Source organism: Mus musculus, chromosome 4 (assembly GCF_000001635.26).
Source record: "Mus musculus strain C57BL/6J chromosome 4, GRCm38.p6 C57BL/6J".
Taxonomy (NCBI): Eukaryota; Metazoa; Chordata; class Mammalia; order Rodentia; family Muridae; genus Mus; species Mus musculus.
The window spans coordinates 139471546-139490567 of record NC_000070.6 but is presented as its reverse complement, the minus strand read 5'-3'; the positions used below and the strand labels follow the sequence as shown (position 1 = coordinate 139490567).

Below are 19022 nucleotides of genomic sequence, written 5' to 3'. Positions count from 1 at the left end.
GTTGCTCCAGTTTACTAAGTGACAGGACAGTGGCTGACCCTCCCTCAATGTCTAAACTACCTCTCTGGAGTCCAGCAGGACAGACAAGTATGTGTAGGGGGATCCAAAAGAACAATGCCAAGGTCCCCACCTTACTTGCTGAACCCAAGTTATATGAGAAAAAGCTGCAGAATCTAAGCAGCTGGGAAAGCAGCCCTCTTCCAAGGAGATGCTATGTCTTTCCTCCAGGGCAGGCTGGCCCCAGGCTGCATCAGGAAGGGAAGCCTGCCTGGCAGTTCCAGGGCTAACTCAACCCCCAGTTGCTTGTGCTCTGGCCTGCCAGGGCTTTGGGACAGCACCCAAACAAACTGCCTTTGTCTCTCTGTTAGAGCTAAGCACAATACTCTTGCCTTTTGGCTGCAAAGGCTCTGGGGAAGCAACATGGTGCCTTGGTTGTGGAAGTCATCCAAAGGAGACCAGAGGCATCACAGGCCCAGATGGTCTGGTCCAGGGAGCAACCTTGTGAACCAGACATTCAGAGGGGCTGATGTCACCAAAGCCTTTGGTTGATGGGAGTTAGCCAGCTCTTCCTCCCGACAGGCTGTGACTGGGTCAGCCTTTTGCTGAAGTCTGAGAAAGGCTCTCAGGAGCCAGGAGGTGGGGGCAGGTCTCAGAGGTCCAGATACTAAGTTCAGAGGCGCCTCACCTGTCAACTGAGGTCTCAGCAGGCGACTTGGGGTGCAGAACAATGCACAGGCTCTTCCTAGGGCGGTGGGCAGAAGAGCCCTAGCAGTGGACACAGCTATTCTCACTATTCTCACCCTTCCCTGAAGTCTCTCCTCTCTGCCTGGCAGCCAGCAGGAGACTGTCAAATGCTTTCAAGGCCTTTGAAGTAGATGCTGACCAGGGCCTGCTCTGCTGAGCCCTCTTTTGGCTAGGGACAAAAAAACCATCAGACCCCAGAGAACACAATTCAACTCCAGCAGTCTTCCTGGTGTGTCACTGCAAGGCTGTGAGTTCACTGGAAAGCACTGGGCAAGCAGCAGCTAGACCCCTTTCCAATGTGTACTAAGTCATTCATTTATTTCAAGATGTACACACTCAAGCTGGCCGGGACAGCTCACAGCTCCTAGGTACGTATAGGTCCTTCAATGGCTTGAGCTACAGACAACTTCATAGCCTGCGCAGCACACACACACACGTGATAGAACAGGAAGCCTACAGACCCCAAACCACTCCGAGAAAACTGAGGGAGGAGGGGGTGCTAATGCAGCATCCGTGGGGGAAATGAGTGCACACGGAGAGATGAATGAGGGGAGAATGCAAGCTAGCTTCAATCTCATTTCCATGGGGATGGTCAGGGGACTGAGTTCAACAGGTCCTTTAGGAAGCTCTCTGGATCGGTGATTTCTGATAGAAGACCTGGAAAGCAAAGACAGTGTGAGTGGGAGTAGCACAGGGCCCCCAGCCCCACCGAGTCACAGAAGCCTGGTTCACGAATAGGATATACTGTGCCAGCATGCTCTGATGGGATTCCAGCAATGGAGGGGAGGTGACCACTGTGTGACTAATACTCTGCTTGAGAAGTGGGTGCTGCTAGGACAGTGTGGCAGATACCATTTTAAATTCCCTGGAGTGGAGGATTTCCACCTGTCCAGGGGTCACTCAAGGGGCTATAAAATACTGCAACTCCCAAGTTTTTCTTTCTTGTCTTGTTCCTGATCCCAGACTGGCCTCAAACTCACTATGTAGCTGACAACCTCCTTTGAACTTCTGTGCTACTATGCCTGGTATATATGGTGCTGGAGGGACAGAACTCAGTGTTCCATGCATCCCAAGCAAGCAAGCACTCTTCCAGCTGAGCCACACTCCCCTACCCCAGAGTGGTGATGTGCGTGTGTGTGAACATGGTCTTTCTCCATGGCCCTCGCCTTCTTTTCTAAGATTGGTTCTCTCACTGAACCTAAAGCTCACCGGCTGGCTAGACTGGTTGGCCAGCAAGCTCAGCCTGGGATCCTACTAGAGGCAGTTTCCCAGCGCTAGAGTTACACCTGCACCTGGCTTTTCTGGGGATCAGAACTCAGAGCCTCATCCTCAGCCTTTGTCATTTTAAACTGGTCAAAGAAAGGCAAATGCTGATGGTCTTATGGGCTGAAGGTCAGAGCAGGACAGAGGCCTCTGATTCTTCTGGGCTTCGATCCCACCACAGGCTTCCTAAGCAAGCTGCCAGAGCTCAGGGCTCCATTGCTTCAGCTTTCAGAAAGAGACAACAGGGATCCCTCCCTGCCTGCCATGGGGACTAACTGAGGATGGCCTTCCTAGTGGAAGGACCCAGTGCACTCTCTACATCAAGTCCTTGGCCCGGCACCTGACCTCATCACTAGTGCAGAGCAAATACTAAAGCCTCAAGTTAAACTTGAGCATCCGAACACGTCATCCCTCAGAGCATCTGCAGGAACAAATGCAGCCAGGCTGTCTCTCTTGGCTCTGGAAAGTGTTTTGTTCTTGAGTCTGAATAGAGCATACCCAGTGCTCTGGTAGTTTAAAGGTCTGAATTAAGGTTTAAAAGTCTGGCCTTCATGACTCCAGATACATATGTAGCAGAGGATGGCCTTACCTGATAGCAATGGGAAGGGAGGCCCTTGGTCCTGTGGAGGTTTGATGCCCCAGGGTACAGGGATGCTGGAGCAGTGGGGCAGGAGAGGGTGAGTGATGGGTGAGCACCCTCATAGAGGCAAAGGGGAGTGGGGAGAGGGTGGATGTAGATGGGTAACTGGGAAGTGGGATATCATTTGAGATGTAAACGAATGGAATGATTTATTTTTAAAAAAAAAGCGCAAGCCTAGCCTCACAAAAGAGGCTAGAGACTCTATGCCTAGGGCCTGTGCGGGGCGAGGCCTGGGGTGGGTGAGTCCTTCGCCCTGGCTACCTCTTCTCACTGGCTTTGACTTCTGTCGTCATTTCTGCCATCTGTGATGAGCACAGACCTTGGCTGAGGACACAGGTGAGCTCTGTGCTCTTGCTCAAGACTAACTCTGAGGGAAACAGTGAGCTGCCTCAACAGCCAGGCTGGGAAGACACAGTCAGGAGGACTAAGGAGCCATAAAGTAGGAAACAGAGGTGAGCAAGGAGACTACGGCAGCTCAGACAGCAGGGCAGACCCAGAGACACCATCTTAGGCAGAGCGTGCTCAGTGCTTGGAAACCAGAAGGGTACATGCAGACAGGCTCTCGACTAGTGGGTGGGCCTCCTTCCCGAGGATACAAAGGTGAGCGGAGATGTTAACAGCACCGTTCCCTTGGCAACAGAGCCTGGGGGATTTCTCCCTTGCCCGTATACAATTCCCACAGTGAACACCAGAAAGTGCAGAAGCATGGAGCCGGCTGACAACAGAAGCTGGGCAGGTCCAGTTACATCTGCTTTGGTGCAGTCTCCCGACCCCCCCCCCCCAAGACAGCGCCAGTGGAGGCTGTGACACAACAGCTCTGGGACCCAGGAGCTGGAATCTCTAATCCTGGGCTGATCTTCCCAAGCCTGAGCCCAGGCCATGCTCTGCTCCCAACACTTTTTAGCTATGAAATGCAGGTGAGTGTTAAAGCGCCTGCATCTGAGAGTCCAACTCCCACAAAGAGTTTGTATGGGAGAGCATGGACTTGAGGGGCTGGGAGCTGTGGAGCATCTGCTCCCATGTCACCCTTGGGGTGATGCCTCTCCACCTACTGCCCAGGGCTGGGAGGCAGGGGAAGGCAGGAGTGCCCTTTCTCCTGTTAACCCTGACGAAAGGTTGGAACCAGGAGTTCCTACTCTCCCACATCTGCTTACTTAACCTCCACAGCCTCTACTAACAGTATAAGAGAATGATGCTAAGAGAGTAATCCAGAATGCTGGACTCCCGTGCCAGTGGTCGAGCTGAGGCAATGGACAGGGCATGCTGAACTTAGCTTTTTCATCTGGGGGTGTTTTCACTTTTTTTTTTTTTTTTTTTTTTGAGACAGGGTTTTTCTCTGTGGCCCTGGCTGTCCTGGAACCCAGAGATGCACAGCCACTAAAAGCAAGTTCCACTCCTGCTGATGAGTGGGCTGTTTGAATGGACACCTTTCCTATGACTGGAGGGGGTTAGTGTGCGCCTACTTCTGCTCTGTGAAGATGAAGATAATGGCCAGTTCACTGAGGCAGACTTGGGCTTTGCTCCAGAGAATCTCTACAAGAGAAAACTGCACTGGCCAGGCGCACGCCTTTAATCCCAGCACTCGGGAGGCAGAGTCAGGTGGATTTCTGAGTTCGAGGCCAGCCTGGTCTACAGAGTGAGTTCCAGGACAGCCAGGGCTATACAGAGAAACCCTGTCTCGAAAAACAAAACAAAACAAAACAAAACAAAACAAAACAAAACAAAACCAAACCAAACCAAACCAAACCAAACAAAACAGAAACCGGCACTGACCTGCTGCGTCGAGGAACTCCGAGAAGGTCTCCACTGGCATGAACTCCTCCTGGAAGGTTTTCAGGGCTTTGTCGGCAGCTTCGTAGATGGGCATGTCATTGTGGCGGATGTACTCGGCCAGAGAGCAGGACCAGCCGCCCTCAGTGTTACTAGTGGGCACCTTCTACAACAATCAGTGGGACATGGGCCAGGTGAGTAAGTGAACGGAGCTGGCTCTGTGTCTAGTCAGGCAGACCGTCTCAGTGCTATGGAGAGCCCACCAACATACGACAGAGCCTTTCTGGAAGCAAGGAGGGCCTGCCTGCAGGGCTCACTGGCCTGATTCTCTTTGCTTATGCAACGTTCTACATGATCTCACAGTTTCAACATGGGACAGCCCCACACCTGCATTTCTGAAAGCAAGCTCTGACTGGACCACTGCACTGATGACCAAAAGGCTCATTACCCTCCCCCAAGATGTGTGGGTCCAGGCATATCGCCGGTAGGGGCCATGGGATGAAGTGTTACATAAGAGCAAGAGCAGGCAGGCTATCAGAGTGCTTAGAGCTTAGTGCTTACTGTATGGAGGGTGTGTGACAAGGTGGCCTCAGTTGCTGACAGCTGGAAGTGAGGGTCTGAGCTGAGGGTGTTCACCTCTCCCCAAGTGGAGACTTTCAAGAGCAAAGAACCCAAAGCCAGTAAGGAGCCTCGGGCTGTGACCACCAAGGGGGTTTAAGCCAAGGACACACACATCTTCCAACCCTCGGAGCTGGTGGGCCCTGAAGCTCCTTACCTTAAACATGTTATAAATGAGATCGACGAGAGCCCAGAAGAGCAGGGAAGAACGGTACGCAGAATAGTCCTTCACCGCCTTGTCTGTCAACCTGGAAAAGCAGAGCAAAGTCTGTCCATGAGGACCCTGCAGAGATGGACAGACAACCTGGGGACTGAGGGCACATGGCCTGGCTCCCATGAATTCCACCTGACAGTTCAGCACTGTCAACCTGGAGCAACACAATCAGGGACACCTGTAAACACGGCACTCAAACGCTCTAACTCAAGCACGAGGATTGAGTGCTCCTGTCCCTCACAAGCTCCCAAATGAGATGGCACCCAACGACGAAGAAGAAAAACAAGGTTCCAACTCAGGCTTTCCCTGCCACCAGGAGTAGCCCACCAGAGAGCCCAATCAGCCAAACCCGTGCTCTGCAGAAACCCAGCACACTGGTAGAAAAGCAGTGTTGAGTAACCTTGATGGCTAGGACTACCTGTACAAGTACTCAATACCCCTCAAATCCTAGGGTAATCCTGGAGCCGCCCACACCCCTTCATCTCCAACAAGTGACACCGGCATGTGAGTGACTTGGCACAGGCTTAAAGGCCAGCTAGTGCCTGGGAACACGGTGGTGGGGGTGGGTTAGGGGGTGGGGATGGGGGCCCTCTGTCAAGGTCCACCGCCTACGGTAGCCAGCCCCCTGCCCCGCCCCTTATGAGGCTCAGAGGGGAGGAGGGGGCATAATTTACTGCTGTGGGACGTAAAGGACAGATGAGCCCTCCCTATGACTTAGGGTCACACCCCACATCTCACAACACTCAGGGAGCAGAGTGTTCAGCACCAACTACTTGTTTAGCTTAGGGCCAGTGGGAGCCTAGTCAATTTCCAGGCTAAAATATCTGCTGAATCCATGTTGTTCAATGTTGAAAATCAGAAGTCAAAGCTTCTCTTGAATTATAGTTCACATACCCCCTCCCTCTGTGTGTGTGTGTTGTCTGTCAACCTGGAAAAGCAGAGCAAAGTCTGTCCATGAGGACCCTGCAGAGATGGTTGCTGTTGTTGTTAGGGAATTGAACTTGGGGGTCTCATCCACACCAGGCAAGTGCTCTACCACTGAGCTGTACACCCCCAGCCTTTAAAGCTATAGTTTTGTGTACCTGCTATGGCTTCCTACCCTAGAAGGCACAGGCTTTCAGATAAAACCTATTGCCAGTGATACTGCCCACCTCCAGAATGAGAGACACCTCTCTGTGCCCTCGGCTCAAAGCGCTCTCCTTCAAGGGTGTCCCAATCCTGGGCAAACCCTCAGCATCTTTTCTAATCTGTCTGGCAAGCAGCAGGCTCGGAGCCTGGACCACAGCCGGGCTTGGCCCTCTTGGTGGCTGTCCTGCTTTGCTAAGCATGAGGCTTGGGTGACCCTGCCCAGCTTAATTATTTACAGCTAATTAGGAAAGGTGACTAAACTACAGAGAAAATGGCAATGCCCAAACGCAGCTCAAGCTGGATCTCCTAATTAATCCCTGACCAAATCAGCCTTTCCTCACCTACTGGGCCGGAGTGAATTCTACTCTCGGCTGAAAGTGCAGCTCAGGTGGGCTTAGGCTCTGCTCTGCTTCAGGAGCTGCCTAACAAGTGGCTGTCCTGTGCGCCAGGAATGCAAGTCCTGTCTCACTTCACAATTCCTGCACCTGAAGACCTAACTTGACTTCAAGCAGCTAGTTAACTATTCACACTTGGGCTCCCGTGACGGCAGGTGATGATGTGTTTGGAATGGGGGCAGGAATCTGACACTCATGTCTTCCTTCTTGGCTGACAGTAGCAACCTGGTCACTCTGGGAACATGCAGTGCCAGAGGGAACAGAGGTAGAGACCTCAGGTGGACCAGTTCAGGGTCTGTCCCACAGGGTGCCATCACCATGGCTGGAAGGGAGCCTCCTTCTGCTCCCTTAGTGGCCTCTGTATGTGGAAATGATCCCTGAGTCTAAGCTAACATGCTCAGAGGCTATATAGCAGGACAACACAGGGACACCAGGCTCAACTGGCAGAAATAAACTACCAGGCCACAGGTTATATTGCTGCTCCCCAGGGTAGGTAGGGACTATTCAGGATTACCATCAGCCCAAGTACTGGCCACATGTATTCTGTGTGCTGTGACCACTGCGCTATGTCAAGAGCTTGACAGGAAGGCTCTGCTTTCACTCGCAGATGGCTCTTTCAGACCCAGACTACAATGCTAAGTCAGGGAAGCAAGGCCCACTTTCTGTCTGTGCCCCTCTGTTGAGGTGCACATGGTTACAAAGAGGGTCTGGAAGGCCGGAGGGATGTGGGGCAGGAAGGAAGGAAGGACAAACTTTTAGTCATTGAAAAAGAAGTCCCCAGATATAGCCACACTGAAACTCCCCTAACTTACAGTAAAGCCAGCATGAGGCAGGAAGCCCGGCTCCCTAGCTTAGCCTAAGTGCCTCATCCTAGTTCTCCAGGCCTGGCTGTCTTCCTCTGAATTTTCAACAGGTTCACCTTTTCAGTAGCTGAACATGAGAACCAGAGGGGCTCAAGCAACTGTCAACCACCAGCCTAGACACTTAGGGTGACAGGCTGGAGGCAGATCAACAGTCAAAGGAGCACACCTCCAACCAACACTCATGACCAAAGCAGCCAGGGAACACACTGGAAGGCTCTGAATGCAGCAGCTTCCCAAAGCAGGTACTGACCTGGTGGCTCCTCCTGGAGCCACTGCCCGGGCATGTGAGGCCACCAGCAGCCTGCGTAGGATCTCTACTCGAATGGCTTTCCACTGTTCAGGGGGGAGGACGTGCAGGGCTAGGATGGTGAAGTAGTGGGGCCCATCTACATCGAAGGCACTCTCTGTCCACTTCTCTTTGGGCTGTTCCAGGAAGCCTTGGAGGTTCTTCTCCTCCCGGGACGTTGCTCGGGTCCTGGAAGAGAGGAATTCTAATGGCAGCAAGAAAGGGGCCGAGCTAACCAGGCAAACACTAGACTGAGGCCCCAGCGTAGCTCTAGAATCTGTCATAAGCCCTACTCCTCTCTCATGACAAAGTCTTGCCAGTGGCCAGGAAGCTCCAGCAGTGTCCCTATAACCTTCTGGAGAAGGTCATCTATGTGGAGAAGACAAAACAATACCAAGAAACCCAGTGTCCAGACTGCAGGGCCATAGTCACGGCTACAAAGATACAGGAGGCTGGTGCAAATACCTTGCTTTGCTTTTTTTTTTTTTTTTTGCTCCTGTAAAATGGGCTTGCCCAGACCCAGCCAGAGCCTAACTCTAGCTCCATCCCTGTGGGAGCCTCAGGCTTCTAGCCATGGCAGGCTCTGCTCAGGCAAGGGTTTGCTCACTCGTGCAGCAAACTTGCCTTTGTGAATGAATGTCCCATCAGAGGTCCAACTGCCGTATCACCAAGCTCATGCCACTGCCCACTGGCTAGCAGAGGAAATAGCCTGTGGCTGAGGTGGCTTCGGGGTTAGCCCTGCCTGGTCAACTACAACAGAGCTGACAATTGAAGTCCCCAGTTCTGTTGGGCAGGGTCAATCCTGGGAAGTGTTTTCCTCACCGGGTCTCTGCCTGAGCAGTCCATTCTAGGTCATGGCTGCCAAGAGACATGTCTCTGCAAAACCCATAGCCTTGTCAGGGCCCCAAGAACACTGGCAATTAGCACTGCTGAGACCTGCAGCAGGCTCCAGACAGTAGAAGGTCTGTGCTGTTGGCAATGCCAGGTGTCTGTTCTGATAGCCAGGGCGTTTGCAGATGATGTCATGAGCCCTGCCCTGAGATTTAACAATGAAGCCTGCAATCTCAAGGTCAGACTTTATCTAACAAGGAAGAGGGAGGAAGGGAAAACAAATGGTTGACAGGGAAAGGAAGAGACTATCACTCTGGAACTTGAACAGCATGGTAGCTGCATGGGTGGACTGTGCCCAGTCTTCCCATGACTACCAGCTCTGCCCTTGAGAGCTGGGAATCTTGGAGAGAAGGGTCTGGTCTGCACTCAGTCAAATGAAACTCAAGGGTGTAGGCACAGAAGGCTCTTAACTTGCTTCTAAACCAGGCCACGAGTGGGATGGCTTCTAAAGCCATGTCTAGCCCCACAGGCACAAACAGCTCTTTCTTCCTGGCTGCACTCCTGTTCAGTTGCTTTCCCAGGATTCGACAGCCCTCTCCTCCCTGCCAGAAGCATTAGTGACCGGTTCAGAAAGCCAGCGCTCCCCTCATGCAGCAGCCTTAGACCCACTGGAAACCTGCAGCTGTGCAGGCTCTGTGCCCGATGGAGGACCTGGTGAGACTCTCGCCTACGCTCCCTCATGTGGAGAGCGGGAACAGCAGCTTCTCCTTTCCTGCTCCCCCTGAAGGCCAGCCCGAGACTAGAGCCCAACTGTCCGAAGGGGGGTCGGGGTGGGGGGAAGCTTTGGGAAGGAAGCTACCATCACTGTTATATTCTACACCCCTCAACTGTGGATTAACAGTCCCTCCTCAGTAAAGGCTAAGTAGAGAGGCGCAGGGAGTGTCAGCCAAGGAAGTGCCTTGGGCCACAAGGTACTGACGTGTTCAGGACGTAAAGCACAGTGTGAATGATGTATGGGATCAGGTGGATGTTGCTCTCACGGCCGCCCCCACCGGTGTCTGCACTGAATGACTGCTCCATGGCGAAGCGCAGGAAGAGCAGTTTGATGTCATGGATGTTGAGCTGGTACGTGGGCTCCCGCTGGCCGGTACACTCCTGGAGGTACGTGTTGTGCCTACGAAGAAGCAGAGCTACCATGACGCAGAAGCCAGACTCCTGGCCAAAGCTTGGGCTAGAGTGCAGAGCTCTTTCTGGAGCCCTCAGCCTGCTGACTGGAGAAGTCAAATGGGGGCTGGTGCTCAGGAGGACAGAGCCTGGGACATAGCTGCTTCCTGACTGCACATGAAGCTCGCAATACGGGAGAGGCCATCACTTTGGGGGTTCATTCCTTTTTTTCTCTTTCTTTTAAAGAATTATCTAGTTATTTTATTTTATATGAGTACACAGCAGCTGCCTTCAGACACAGATTCCATTATAGATGGTTGTGAGCCACCATGTGGTTCCTGGGGATTAAACTCAGGACCTCTGGAAGAGCAGTCAGTGCTCTTAACCTCTGAACCATCTCTCCAGCCCTCTTTCTTTTTCAAGACAGGGTTTCTCTACGTGTTGCTTTAGTTACCATAGAACTCACAGAAAACCTGTTGCCTCTGTCTCCTGAGTGCTGGGATTAAAGGCATATGCTACCACCACCCGGCTGGGGGCTCATTTCTTAACTGACAGATGTCATCGCCACAAGTGGTGACAAGATGTCTTATCCTTAATGATCTTTCATCCTACAATATGTTGGTTTTCCTCCCTGAATCAATATACAATTGGTTCTGCTTCTTAACCGGATGACCCTAGGGAAAGGACTCCACCATGCCCCAGTTTGTGCATGTGTGTGGTGGTAACCCACAGTACACAGCCATCACTGTCATTGCCCCCAGGTGTCTGTATACTAAGGACTCCACAAGGTTTCCCAGACAAGCCAGAGAGGCCTTAGAGGGAACTACCCAACCCCCAGCTGCTTTCATAACTTAAACATCAGAGCCACACACCATACAAGTGGACTCTGGGAAACTCTGGCCCTAAGGACATGGCACATTTACATGATACTCAAGAAACAGGGGACACTGGTTTCACCTCAGCAGCTCACTTTAGTCAGCCCTATCTGCTGAGAACAGCACAGACATGGATGCCACGTCTTCATCCCATCTCCTGGAGACTGGCCTCTTTCTGCTATGAAAACACTGAACACCCACCTTGCTAAGCAAGTGGCGAAAGCTGATTCAGGGACATGGGGGCCCCAGACCGGAAGGAGCCCATTGCACTTCGTGTTGGCGTTCTGCAGGGCAGCACTCTCCCACTCTTCCCGGCCTCTAGCCAACCTGGATGGGGACAGAGAGGAGAGCAGGGACAAGCAACTGCTGGAATTAACCCAGTAATGAGGCACCGGGTGCTGAGGGCTTGCCAACACTAGCCCTGGTCCTAGGGAGACAACTAGCCATTTGTAAGCTCCATGGGTCAATGCTTCATTAGCTCAGGCAAGCAGACTGCTTCCACCAGCCTTGGCCAAGGCCAAATATTCAAAGCCCAACACGTTTTCTTACATGGCAAGTACAGCTCGTGGGCCTGCAAGGGTTAAGGCCCCTTGGAGACCAGAAAAGCAGGCTTGAAGCCTCAAGGCCCCAGAGTCAGTAACTTCAGTCCCAACCCAGTCCAGGACCTTAACTGTGGGCCCACTCATCGGAAGCCACTCTGCAAGAGCCAAGCCTACCTGACGGCAGCCAGGTGACAGTCGTAGTGCACAATGTTGAAATGGGACACAGTGCTGTAGCCCTGCTGCTTCCGGGGCTTGTTCTCCATCTCCTCCAAGGCTACCCGCTTGGTGAAAGTGTAAATGCCTAAGACCTTCGTGGGCTGCAAGACCAGCAGAGAAAGGAGGAGTGAGGAGAAACTCCTCACCTCACATTGTGAGCCCCAAGATTGTCTTAGTTACTGAAAAGCACTATTTCTAGTTGTGGTGTGGCTCAGCTCTTAGCACACACCTTTAATCCCTCAGGCTGAAATATAGATATACCCTTAGTAAACACCTTTTATCCCGAACAGTGAAGGTAATGTTAGTTTGGAAGCATCCATGTTTGAAAGTGATGTCTAATCAGAGAAAGAATTGACAGAATAGGATCTGCCCAACTCTCATGAGGAGAGAGAGAGGAAAGGGACGCTAGTAAGAGAGAGCAGCACAGAGAGGAACAAAGAAGTTTTACAGAGGCAGGTGAAGACGGAAAGAGCCAGAAAATGAGAAGAAACCAGAAGAGTAGAACAGGTTTCTAGGTCAAGCAGAGCAACTCAGGAGAGAGGGAGAGGGAGAGGGAGAGGGAGAGGGAGAGGGAGAGCAGCTTAGTGTGGAAGAGTTTGGAGTCAGAACAACCAGCCAGACTTCAGAAAGAACTAGACAGGGTGAGCTTATGTAGCAGTAAGTCAGAGGGTGAAACCATTCTAGGCCTAGATAAGATTGTACAGAGGCTAGAAGCTTCCAGGTCCAAGCCTAGGTTACTAGACTAAGGCAGTAAGCCTCTGAGATGACAATTATGTAGGGAGAATAAAAGTTACTTTTACACAAGGAGTTGACAAGACATGGAGAAAAGAGCGCCCCCTTCAGATGGGTTTCAGACAGGGAAAGTGACTACTCTGGTGTGAGCATCTTTTGCTGCTACAAACTCATGAGGCCCAATTTCTTGGGGGCAGTACTGAGAGGAGCTGGGGCATGGAAGAGGTCATGAGATCCCACTGTGGGGTTACCAGAGACCCAGCAGATCCCAGCATCCCACTCTTGAACCTCCAGAACCACGAGCTAGCTAACCGGTGTGCGGATGTATTGTTCTAGAAATGGGAGCTGGGGCCTTGCGCATGCTGGGCAAGCACTCTACCACTCCACCACACTCCCGCCCCAAGCCTTGGCCATCCTGTGTGTGCTCCATCTATCTAGAAGGCAAGCACACAGAGCCTCTATGGCTGCTTGCTTCTCAAAACTTTCAAGCAGCCATATCAACCAAGCAAGACGCTTGTCCTTCCACAGCCCAGGAGCAAAGCTGGGCTACTGAGTTAGAGGCTCACCCGTATCATCAGGAAGCCAAGAGGTTAACTGTGCACTGCCTTCCAGGTGCCACCTCATTGGACACACTTAGAAATGGGGCTCTAGTTGCTATCAGGCACCCTGAACAAAAGCAATGCAGTGTGGCCTGCAGCGTCCAGGCCGGACTCTGGCTTTGCCAGGCGCCCTCTGTGTTCTTACTCATCAACCGGGACCTTTAATAAGGGTTAAAGACATGGCGACATGGTTTGCACAAAACTCTGCACAAGTGCCCTGGCACTGACATGGGTGCCAAAAGGCTCTCTCCAGATGCCAACAACGCTCGTGCTCAGATCAGTTGCCTTCCTGCCTTCAAGACAAGTAGCTGGCCCTGTGTCCTCTCCCAAAGCCCAAGCCTATGTCAGTACAAAACGGCTTGCAGGAGACAGACAAGTCTAGACACAGAGCCAGGCTGGGGTCCCCAGGCTGAGCACGTGCAGCTGCCCACCGCCCAGCAGCATACCTGGAACTTGTACCCCTCCCTGCAGATGCAGCACGTGAGTCCCGGCTCCTCAATCAGCTCTTCCATCTGCTTCAGGAGTGCAGTCTTGGTCACCACCTGACCCTTTTCGTTTGTCTGGAGAAGAACACAGGCAGCATGTCATACACCCTCTCACCCTGGCTTGGGATGACCACACACCGACACAGGAATGCTGTATGGAGAAGAGGCCTTCTGCTGTGCTGGTAGGCTAGACAAGTGGCAAACCACCAGCCACATACCTGCCCTTTCCACTGCCTTCTATTGTGGGGGAGCCCTTCATTTGTCCAGGAGCCACCAAAGCAGAGGGAACCATGCAGTGGGAAGCTGGCATGCTGCCACGCTGCCATTTGTAACCAAAAAGCCCCTTCATCTTGTGCCAGCACCATGTCTCGGCTGCCAAGGGCTGCTGTGCTCTCATCATTTACTGTCCCCAGCAAGTGTCAAACTGCTGACATTTCCTCCAAAGTAGGACAGCAGAGCCCTTTGTGTTGAGCAGACCCTGTGCACAGTCCTGTTCAGCACTTAGTAGCTCCATGCTATGGCAAGTGTGCTTCACTTTCTCTATCTGGAAATGGGTACAGTGATGTCAAGCACAGCTAACATGTGAGGTCTTGCAGTGTGTGGCATGCACCATATCCTGGACACACAATGGTCGCCATCTCTATTTTTACCGTTTGCACAAACCTGCAAGGTCACTTTACCCCAAGTGCCTCCCCCCGCCCTCAAGTGGCACAGCAGTAGCTGTACCTGAAAGTGCCTGGCACAGCTAATTCCTGGGTCTTCCTCCATGCACCCTAACACACTGTCAAGCTCAGTTCTGCTGGGAAGCACTAGTCTGCCCGTGGTGGCATCTTGTCCATTGTGGGGACTTTACCGTCATGCCCAGAGTTCCCAGAGCCTTCTGCCTCATGGCCATGGCCATGCGCTTCTTCTCTGCCCGGGTCTCCCTGCGGGCTGCGTCAATCTTCTTGTTCACATCTGGGTGTTCTCTCAGGGCCTCCAGCAGGTTCTCAGCCAGGGTCCCAATGCCCTCATCACTGGACACCTGCTCCAGCTTATGCAGGCTCGTGATGGAGTCCGTTCCAATCAGAACCTATCAAAAGAGAACCAGAGAGATGTAGGTTATCTAGTCATGGACACGGCCTTCCACTAAAGGCTCAGCCAAAGCCTCTGACAGCACAAGCGTGTACAACCTTTCCAGTTATGGAGGGGCCCTGCCACCAAGGCCCAGTCAATGTTGTACAGTCAGTCCAAGTGCACAAGCTTGTCTTGTACTACTGGTTTCACAGAGACCTCTGACTAGTTAGCTCTTGAATCCCACGTATAAAACAGGGGGAATGTCAAGGCGGCTGTAAGGATGGAAGGCAAGATAGCGCCCGAAGCACCCAGCAGGGCTGTATGGGACACCTGGGCAGAAGCCTTGGATTCATAGGAGCTCCCCAAGTTCTGCATATGAGCATCAGCAGTTGTCAGACCTGTGCCAGTTCTCCCAGCCTACACTGTCTCTTCTGCCTGACCACAGCTGTATTTTGCATGGGAGACTAAGGAACAGGGCTGTGATTTGGCTGAGGGCAACATGTGATGGCTGTTCACACATCTTACTGTGTAGCCCTAGCTGGCCAAGTCTTCCCTATGAAGCCCAGGCTGGCCGCAAACTCCCAGCAGTTTTCCTGCCTCAGCTTCTGAGTGCTCTGACTCCAGGTGTGCACTGCTGTACTCAGTATACAAGTGTGGCTCTCCCCACAAGGGCAGCACTCGCTACATGTGTACCAAGAGGTTAGACAGGTGATAGGTGGGTGCTGGGCTTTGTCATGATTGGCCAGTGGCTGCTTGGAGAGAGAGAGAGAAAGGGCTTGGTAACTTTAGATCTCTGTCCTCTGGTTGAGTGACGAGGGGGATGGCAGTGCCATCCGAGGAGACGGAAGAGGCTGAGGGTAGAGAGAGGAGGAGTGCACTGCCCTCCCTGCTTGTGTATGAGCTTCATGTGGACAAGATGTTGGTGGTTTTCCTACACCTACTGCACATACATCTCATGTACGCACATGCATGCTCACAGTAAGCACTTAGGGTGTTGAGTTTGGGGTGTGGGTGCCTGTGGAAAAGTTTGCAAGGTCTTAAACATGGGCTCACTCAGCATTTAGGAATACAAGGCATGAGATAACATGCAGTTTTGCTGAGGTGTGGGTTCCTATAGTGAGGGTGGATTTACAAGTGAGTGAGTGATCTGAGGCAGCAGCTTAAGCCTTCACCTCTGAGGGTGGCTCTGCTGTTGCCAATGTGACAGGATGGTGAGCGGGGCTTTCGGTGATGCTGTGAGACCACCCACCAGACTGACCTGGAGGCCTTTCTCCACTGCACCTGCCTCAGCTCCCACCGCACCGCATAGTGCCACAGGGCCCTGAAGGAGCCCTGCCAAGAACAGGCTTGGTAGCTGTTTAACTTTTTGTCATCTCCACTCCCATGGGCTGGAATTTTGCCTCTAGTATCTTGTAGGCTGGGAGAACTGGCACAGGTTTGACAGCTGCCGATGCTCATATGCAGAACTTGGGGAGCTCCTATGAATCCAGGGCTTCTGCCCAGGTGTCCCATACAGCCCTGCTGGGTGCTTCAGGCGCCATCTCACCTTCCATCCTTACAGCCGCCTTGACATTCCCCCTGTCTTATATGTGAGATTCGAGAGCTAACTAGATAGAGACAGTGTATGTGTGATAGAGTCGTATCAAGTGTGGTTATCTGCCCGCAGATGTGAGTTACCATGTATAGGAACTGTTACCATGTCCCTATACTTTGGGGGTAGTTATCAGAACAGGCTGCCAGATGACAACACAGAACTATATTCAGAATATTATAAAAGAAAAACAATTAACTCTATGGACTCTCAAAAGGCAGCATTAAACCATACAGCATCCACCGAGAAAATGGCAAGACACAAAGTTATTTCATGCAAAAGACACAGACAAAGCACTAGGAAGGCTGTGCAGCATCATTAACCAGCAGGGAAATCCAAGTCAAAAACCACAGCTAGGTGCCACATTCTGCAACATGACTGGGGTAAAAACAGCCATCAAGTGTGGACACGATGCAGAGAACTGGGCCACTCGCCTGCTGCTAGAAAGGTGAAGTGGGCCTGCTGCTCCAGGAGAGTTTGCAGCATCTTCTAACTGGTGTGTGAGGTGTCCATGTGAGGCTGTGCGCATGTGTGTGCAGGGCAGAGGACACTATCTGATCGGTTCTCTCCTTCCACCCTTGTATGGATTCTGCAGTCTAACTCAGAAGGTCAAGGGGCATGCTAAGTGGTCAGTGGCCTGAGGCAGAGCAGGGATGGTGATGATGGCATCTCAAGCTTCCCAGTGACTGAGCTGGCAGCAATCTCAACTGTCAGGCAGAATTCTCACAAGTCACTGCTGCATGCTGAGCCCTGGGTGTGGAACTCACCATTGTGCACACACAGAGAATTTCATGCGCCAGGGTAAGCCACACTATGGGTGACTTGCTGGTTCTACACAAAGATTGTTCATGACTCCCTTCTGTTACCCGTCAAGTCTGTTGCCTGTAGAGTGAGGTCTATAGACATGCTGGCCACTCACCTGGGTGGCAGGGTGCTGCATGGCCAGACCCCGAAGAAGCCTCAAAATAAATGGCAGAGCAGGGCGAGACAAAAACTTTTTCCAGATGTCAGCATCCAAACTGCAAGATAGACAAGGGCACATCAGCAACCAGGAAGCAGTGCTGGGCACCCGCTGTTGATTCTGGCTGGTTTGAACAGGATTTCATTTTCAAGAATGTAATAATAAGGAACCACTAAGGGCAAACCCAGCCCAGAAGCCAGATAAAAACAAGCACTTGAACAGAAGCAGAAAAGCCTCAGGATGAGTGGCCACTGGACATGTCCCCAAAGGGGGAGGGGCAGAGGGCACAGAACAAGCACCACACTAAGATGCTGGGAAAACAGCCACATGCCCCAGAGAGGGGGCCTTACTTCTTGGCACTGGGGATATGCTTTTTCATGTAGTCCAGGGCATTTTGGGTGATTCCCTTCTGCAGGATGAGATCCTTCAGCTGATGACCATTGCTGTTGTTCTTGATACCGGCAGCAATTTTGCAGAAGCAATCCAGGAAGACTTTGTCATCCCCACTATGGTCTTCATCGTACCTAGGAGAGCATAAAGTCTCAGCATGACAGCAGAGCTCAGTCACCCTCTTGGTTAACAAATGTCTACAGGATCCAGTCTAAACTCGACAGGTAAAGCTCGACTCAGACCAGACGTCTCCTCTTGCCCGCCCTGCGTCTAGGCTTGCACTGTTCTGCATCTCCAGGCTTTTGCAAACGCAGCTCCGCGCACCTTGTCAGGCCCTTTCCCCTCTCATACCCTTCCTACCACTGCTTCATTACACTAGGGTTTGGTGACTGCCTCTCCAGCTAAACAAAGCTCCCATCTGCCAGATCATGGACACAGACACTCAACAAAACCCCAGGCAGCCCTGTTCAGCCTCACAAGTCTAGCTTGGGACTCTGTGGGCTCTCCCAAGAGGCTCATTGTATCAAACTTCAGGCTCCTACTTCTCGAAGCTGCAGTATGGCTTGAACCGCTCCACCAGGATCTGCATCTTCTCCACCTCTCCGAAGGACAGGTATGGGATGATACGCAGCAAGCCCTGTAGCACGCTAGGGTTGGATCGAACGAAGGTGCTGTTGATCTGGTCCAAGAGCATCACCAGTTGATCCTTGTCACCTGTGAGGAGGAGGTTGCCCTGCAATGGAAAAGGGTGGGAATAAAGATGGTGGCTGTAGCCAAGAACTGACCCCCCCAAAGTTGCCACCCCCACCAGACAGAACTGTTCCTTAGCGCTTGCTGGGGACAATAAGCAGCCTGGGTCCCCCTGATGAGTATCGGAGCTACTGTGATGGTTCTCAGGTAGCCAAACTACACCAATACAATGCCCTGCTCCCCCAGGAGAACAGAGACGGCTATAGACTCCTGGGACCATAGGCCTGGCCAAATCACCAACCCCGAGAGGCAGGAAGATCCAGATGCACATAGGGGAGACTGATTTCAACCCCGAGGCCTGACTGCACCACTCACAAGTCAGGCCAACTGTAGGGTAGAGGGTTGAGCTACAACACTGCCTGTTCAGCCAGGTCATGCCCGGCTTCCATCAGTGAGTGCCTTCAACCTGACAGAGTATCCTTGGCAGCTTCGTTTCTCTAAATGCAAAAGTTTCAGGCTCAGCGCAATGATATAGCCCTAAGTAGAAACTGGCCATTTCTAACAAGAGAGGGCTTAGCCATTCTGGGCTGAAATCAGCTAGCTCCAGATAAGCCCACTGCAGGTTCCCAGTGTTTGTGGGCAGAAGGACTAGGCCCCACTCACCTTGTCCTCACTCAGGGGCTCTGCGTTGGATTCATCTAGAATGATCTCCATGATGCTTAGCACCTGCTCAGCCACAGCTGCTCCTCCGCTGTCCTTGCTCTCTTGCTCGGCTACCAGAGCCTGAAGGGGGGAGCCAGGGCACAGTCGGTCACTTGTGAGTGAGCTCCACTGCCTTCCATGGTCTTAAGCCAGGGGCTGCATGTGCACCCATGCATGTAAGTGTGTGTGCCCTGAGACGCACAATTTTTCTGCAGTGTTGATTCTGTTCTACAGAATTCCTGCTCCTGGTCTTGAGTCTACACCCAG

The 19022-nt window shown here is 52.3% G+C and overlaps 1 protein-coding gene across 1 annotated transcript in view; it reads right to left on the bottom strand.

Annotated features, from left to right (window-relative positions):
* Nucleotides 1–1034: 1034 nt before the first annotated feature.
* Ubr4 (ubiquitin protein ligase E3 component n-recognin 4) overlaps nt 1035–19022 on the bottom strand; it is a 108875-nt gene continuing 90887 nt past the window's right edge. Inside the window, exons 94-106 of the mRNA NM_001160319.1 lie at nt 18717–18836; nt 17906–18096; nt 17324–17497; nt 16932–17031; nt 14219–14437; nt 13327–13440; nt 11508–11650; nt 10993–11118; nt 9732–9926; nt 7886–8110; nt 5193–5283; nt 4421–4583; nt 1035–1401 (exon numbers count right to left, since the gene is read on the bottom strand). Coding sequence (NP_001153791.1) covers nt 1337–1401; nt 4421–4583; nt 5193–5283; nt 7886–8110; nt 9732–9926; nt 10993–11118; nt 11508–11650; nt 13327–13440; nt 14219–14437; nt 16932–17031; nt 17324–17497; nt 17906–18096; nt 18717–18836 — 1926 coding nt within the window. The 3' untranslated portion in view covers nt 1035–1336. The remainder of the gene's footprint in view (nt 1402–4420; nt 4584–5192; nt 5284–7885; nt 8111–9731; nt 9927–10992; nt 11119–11507; nt 11651–13326; nt 13441–14218; nt 14438–16931; nt 17032–17323; nt 17498–17905; nt 18097–18716; nt 18837–19022) is intronic.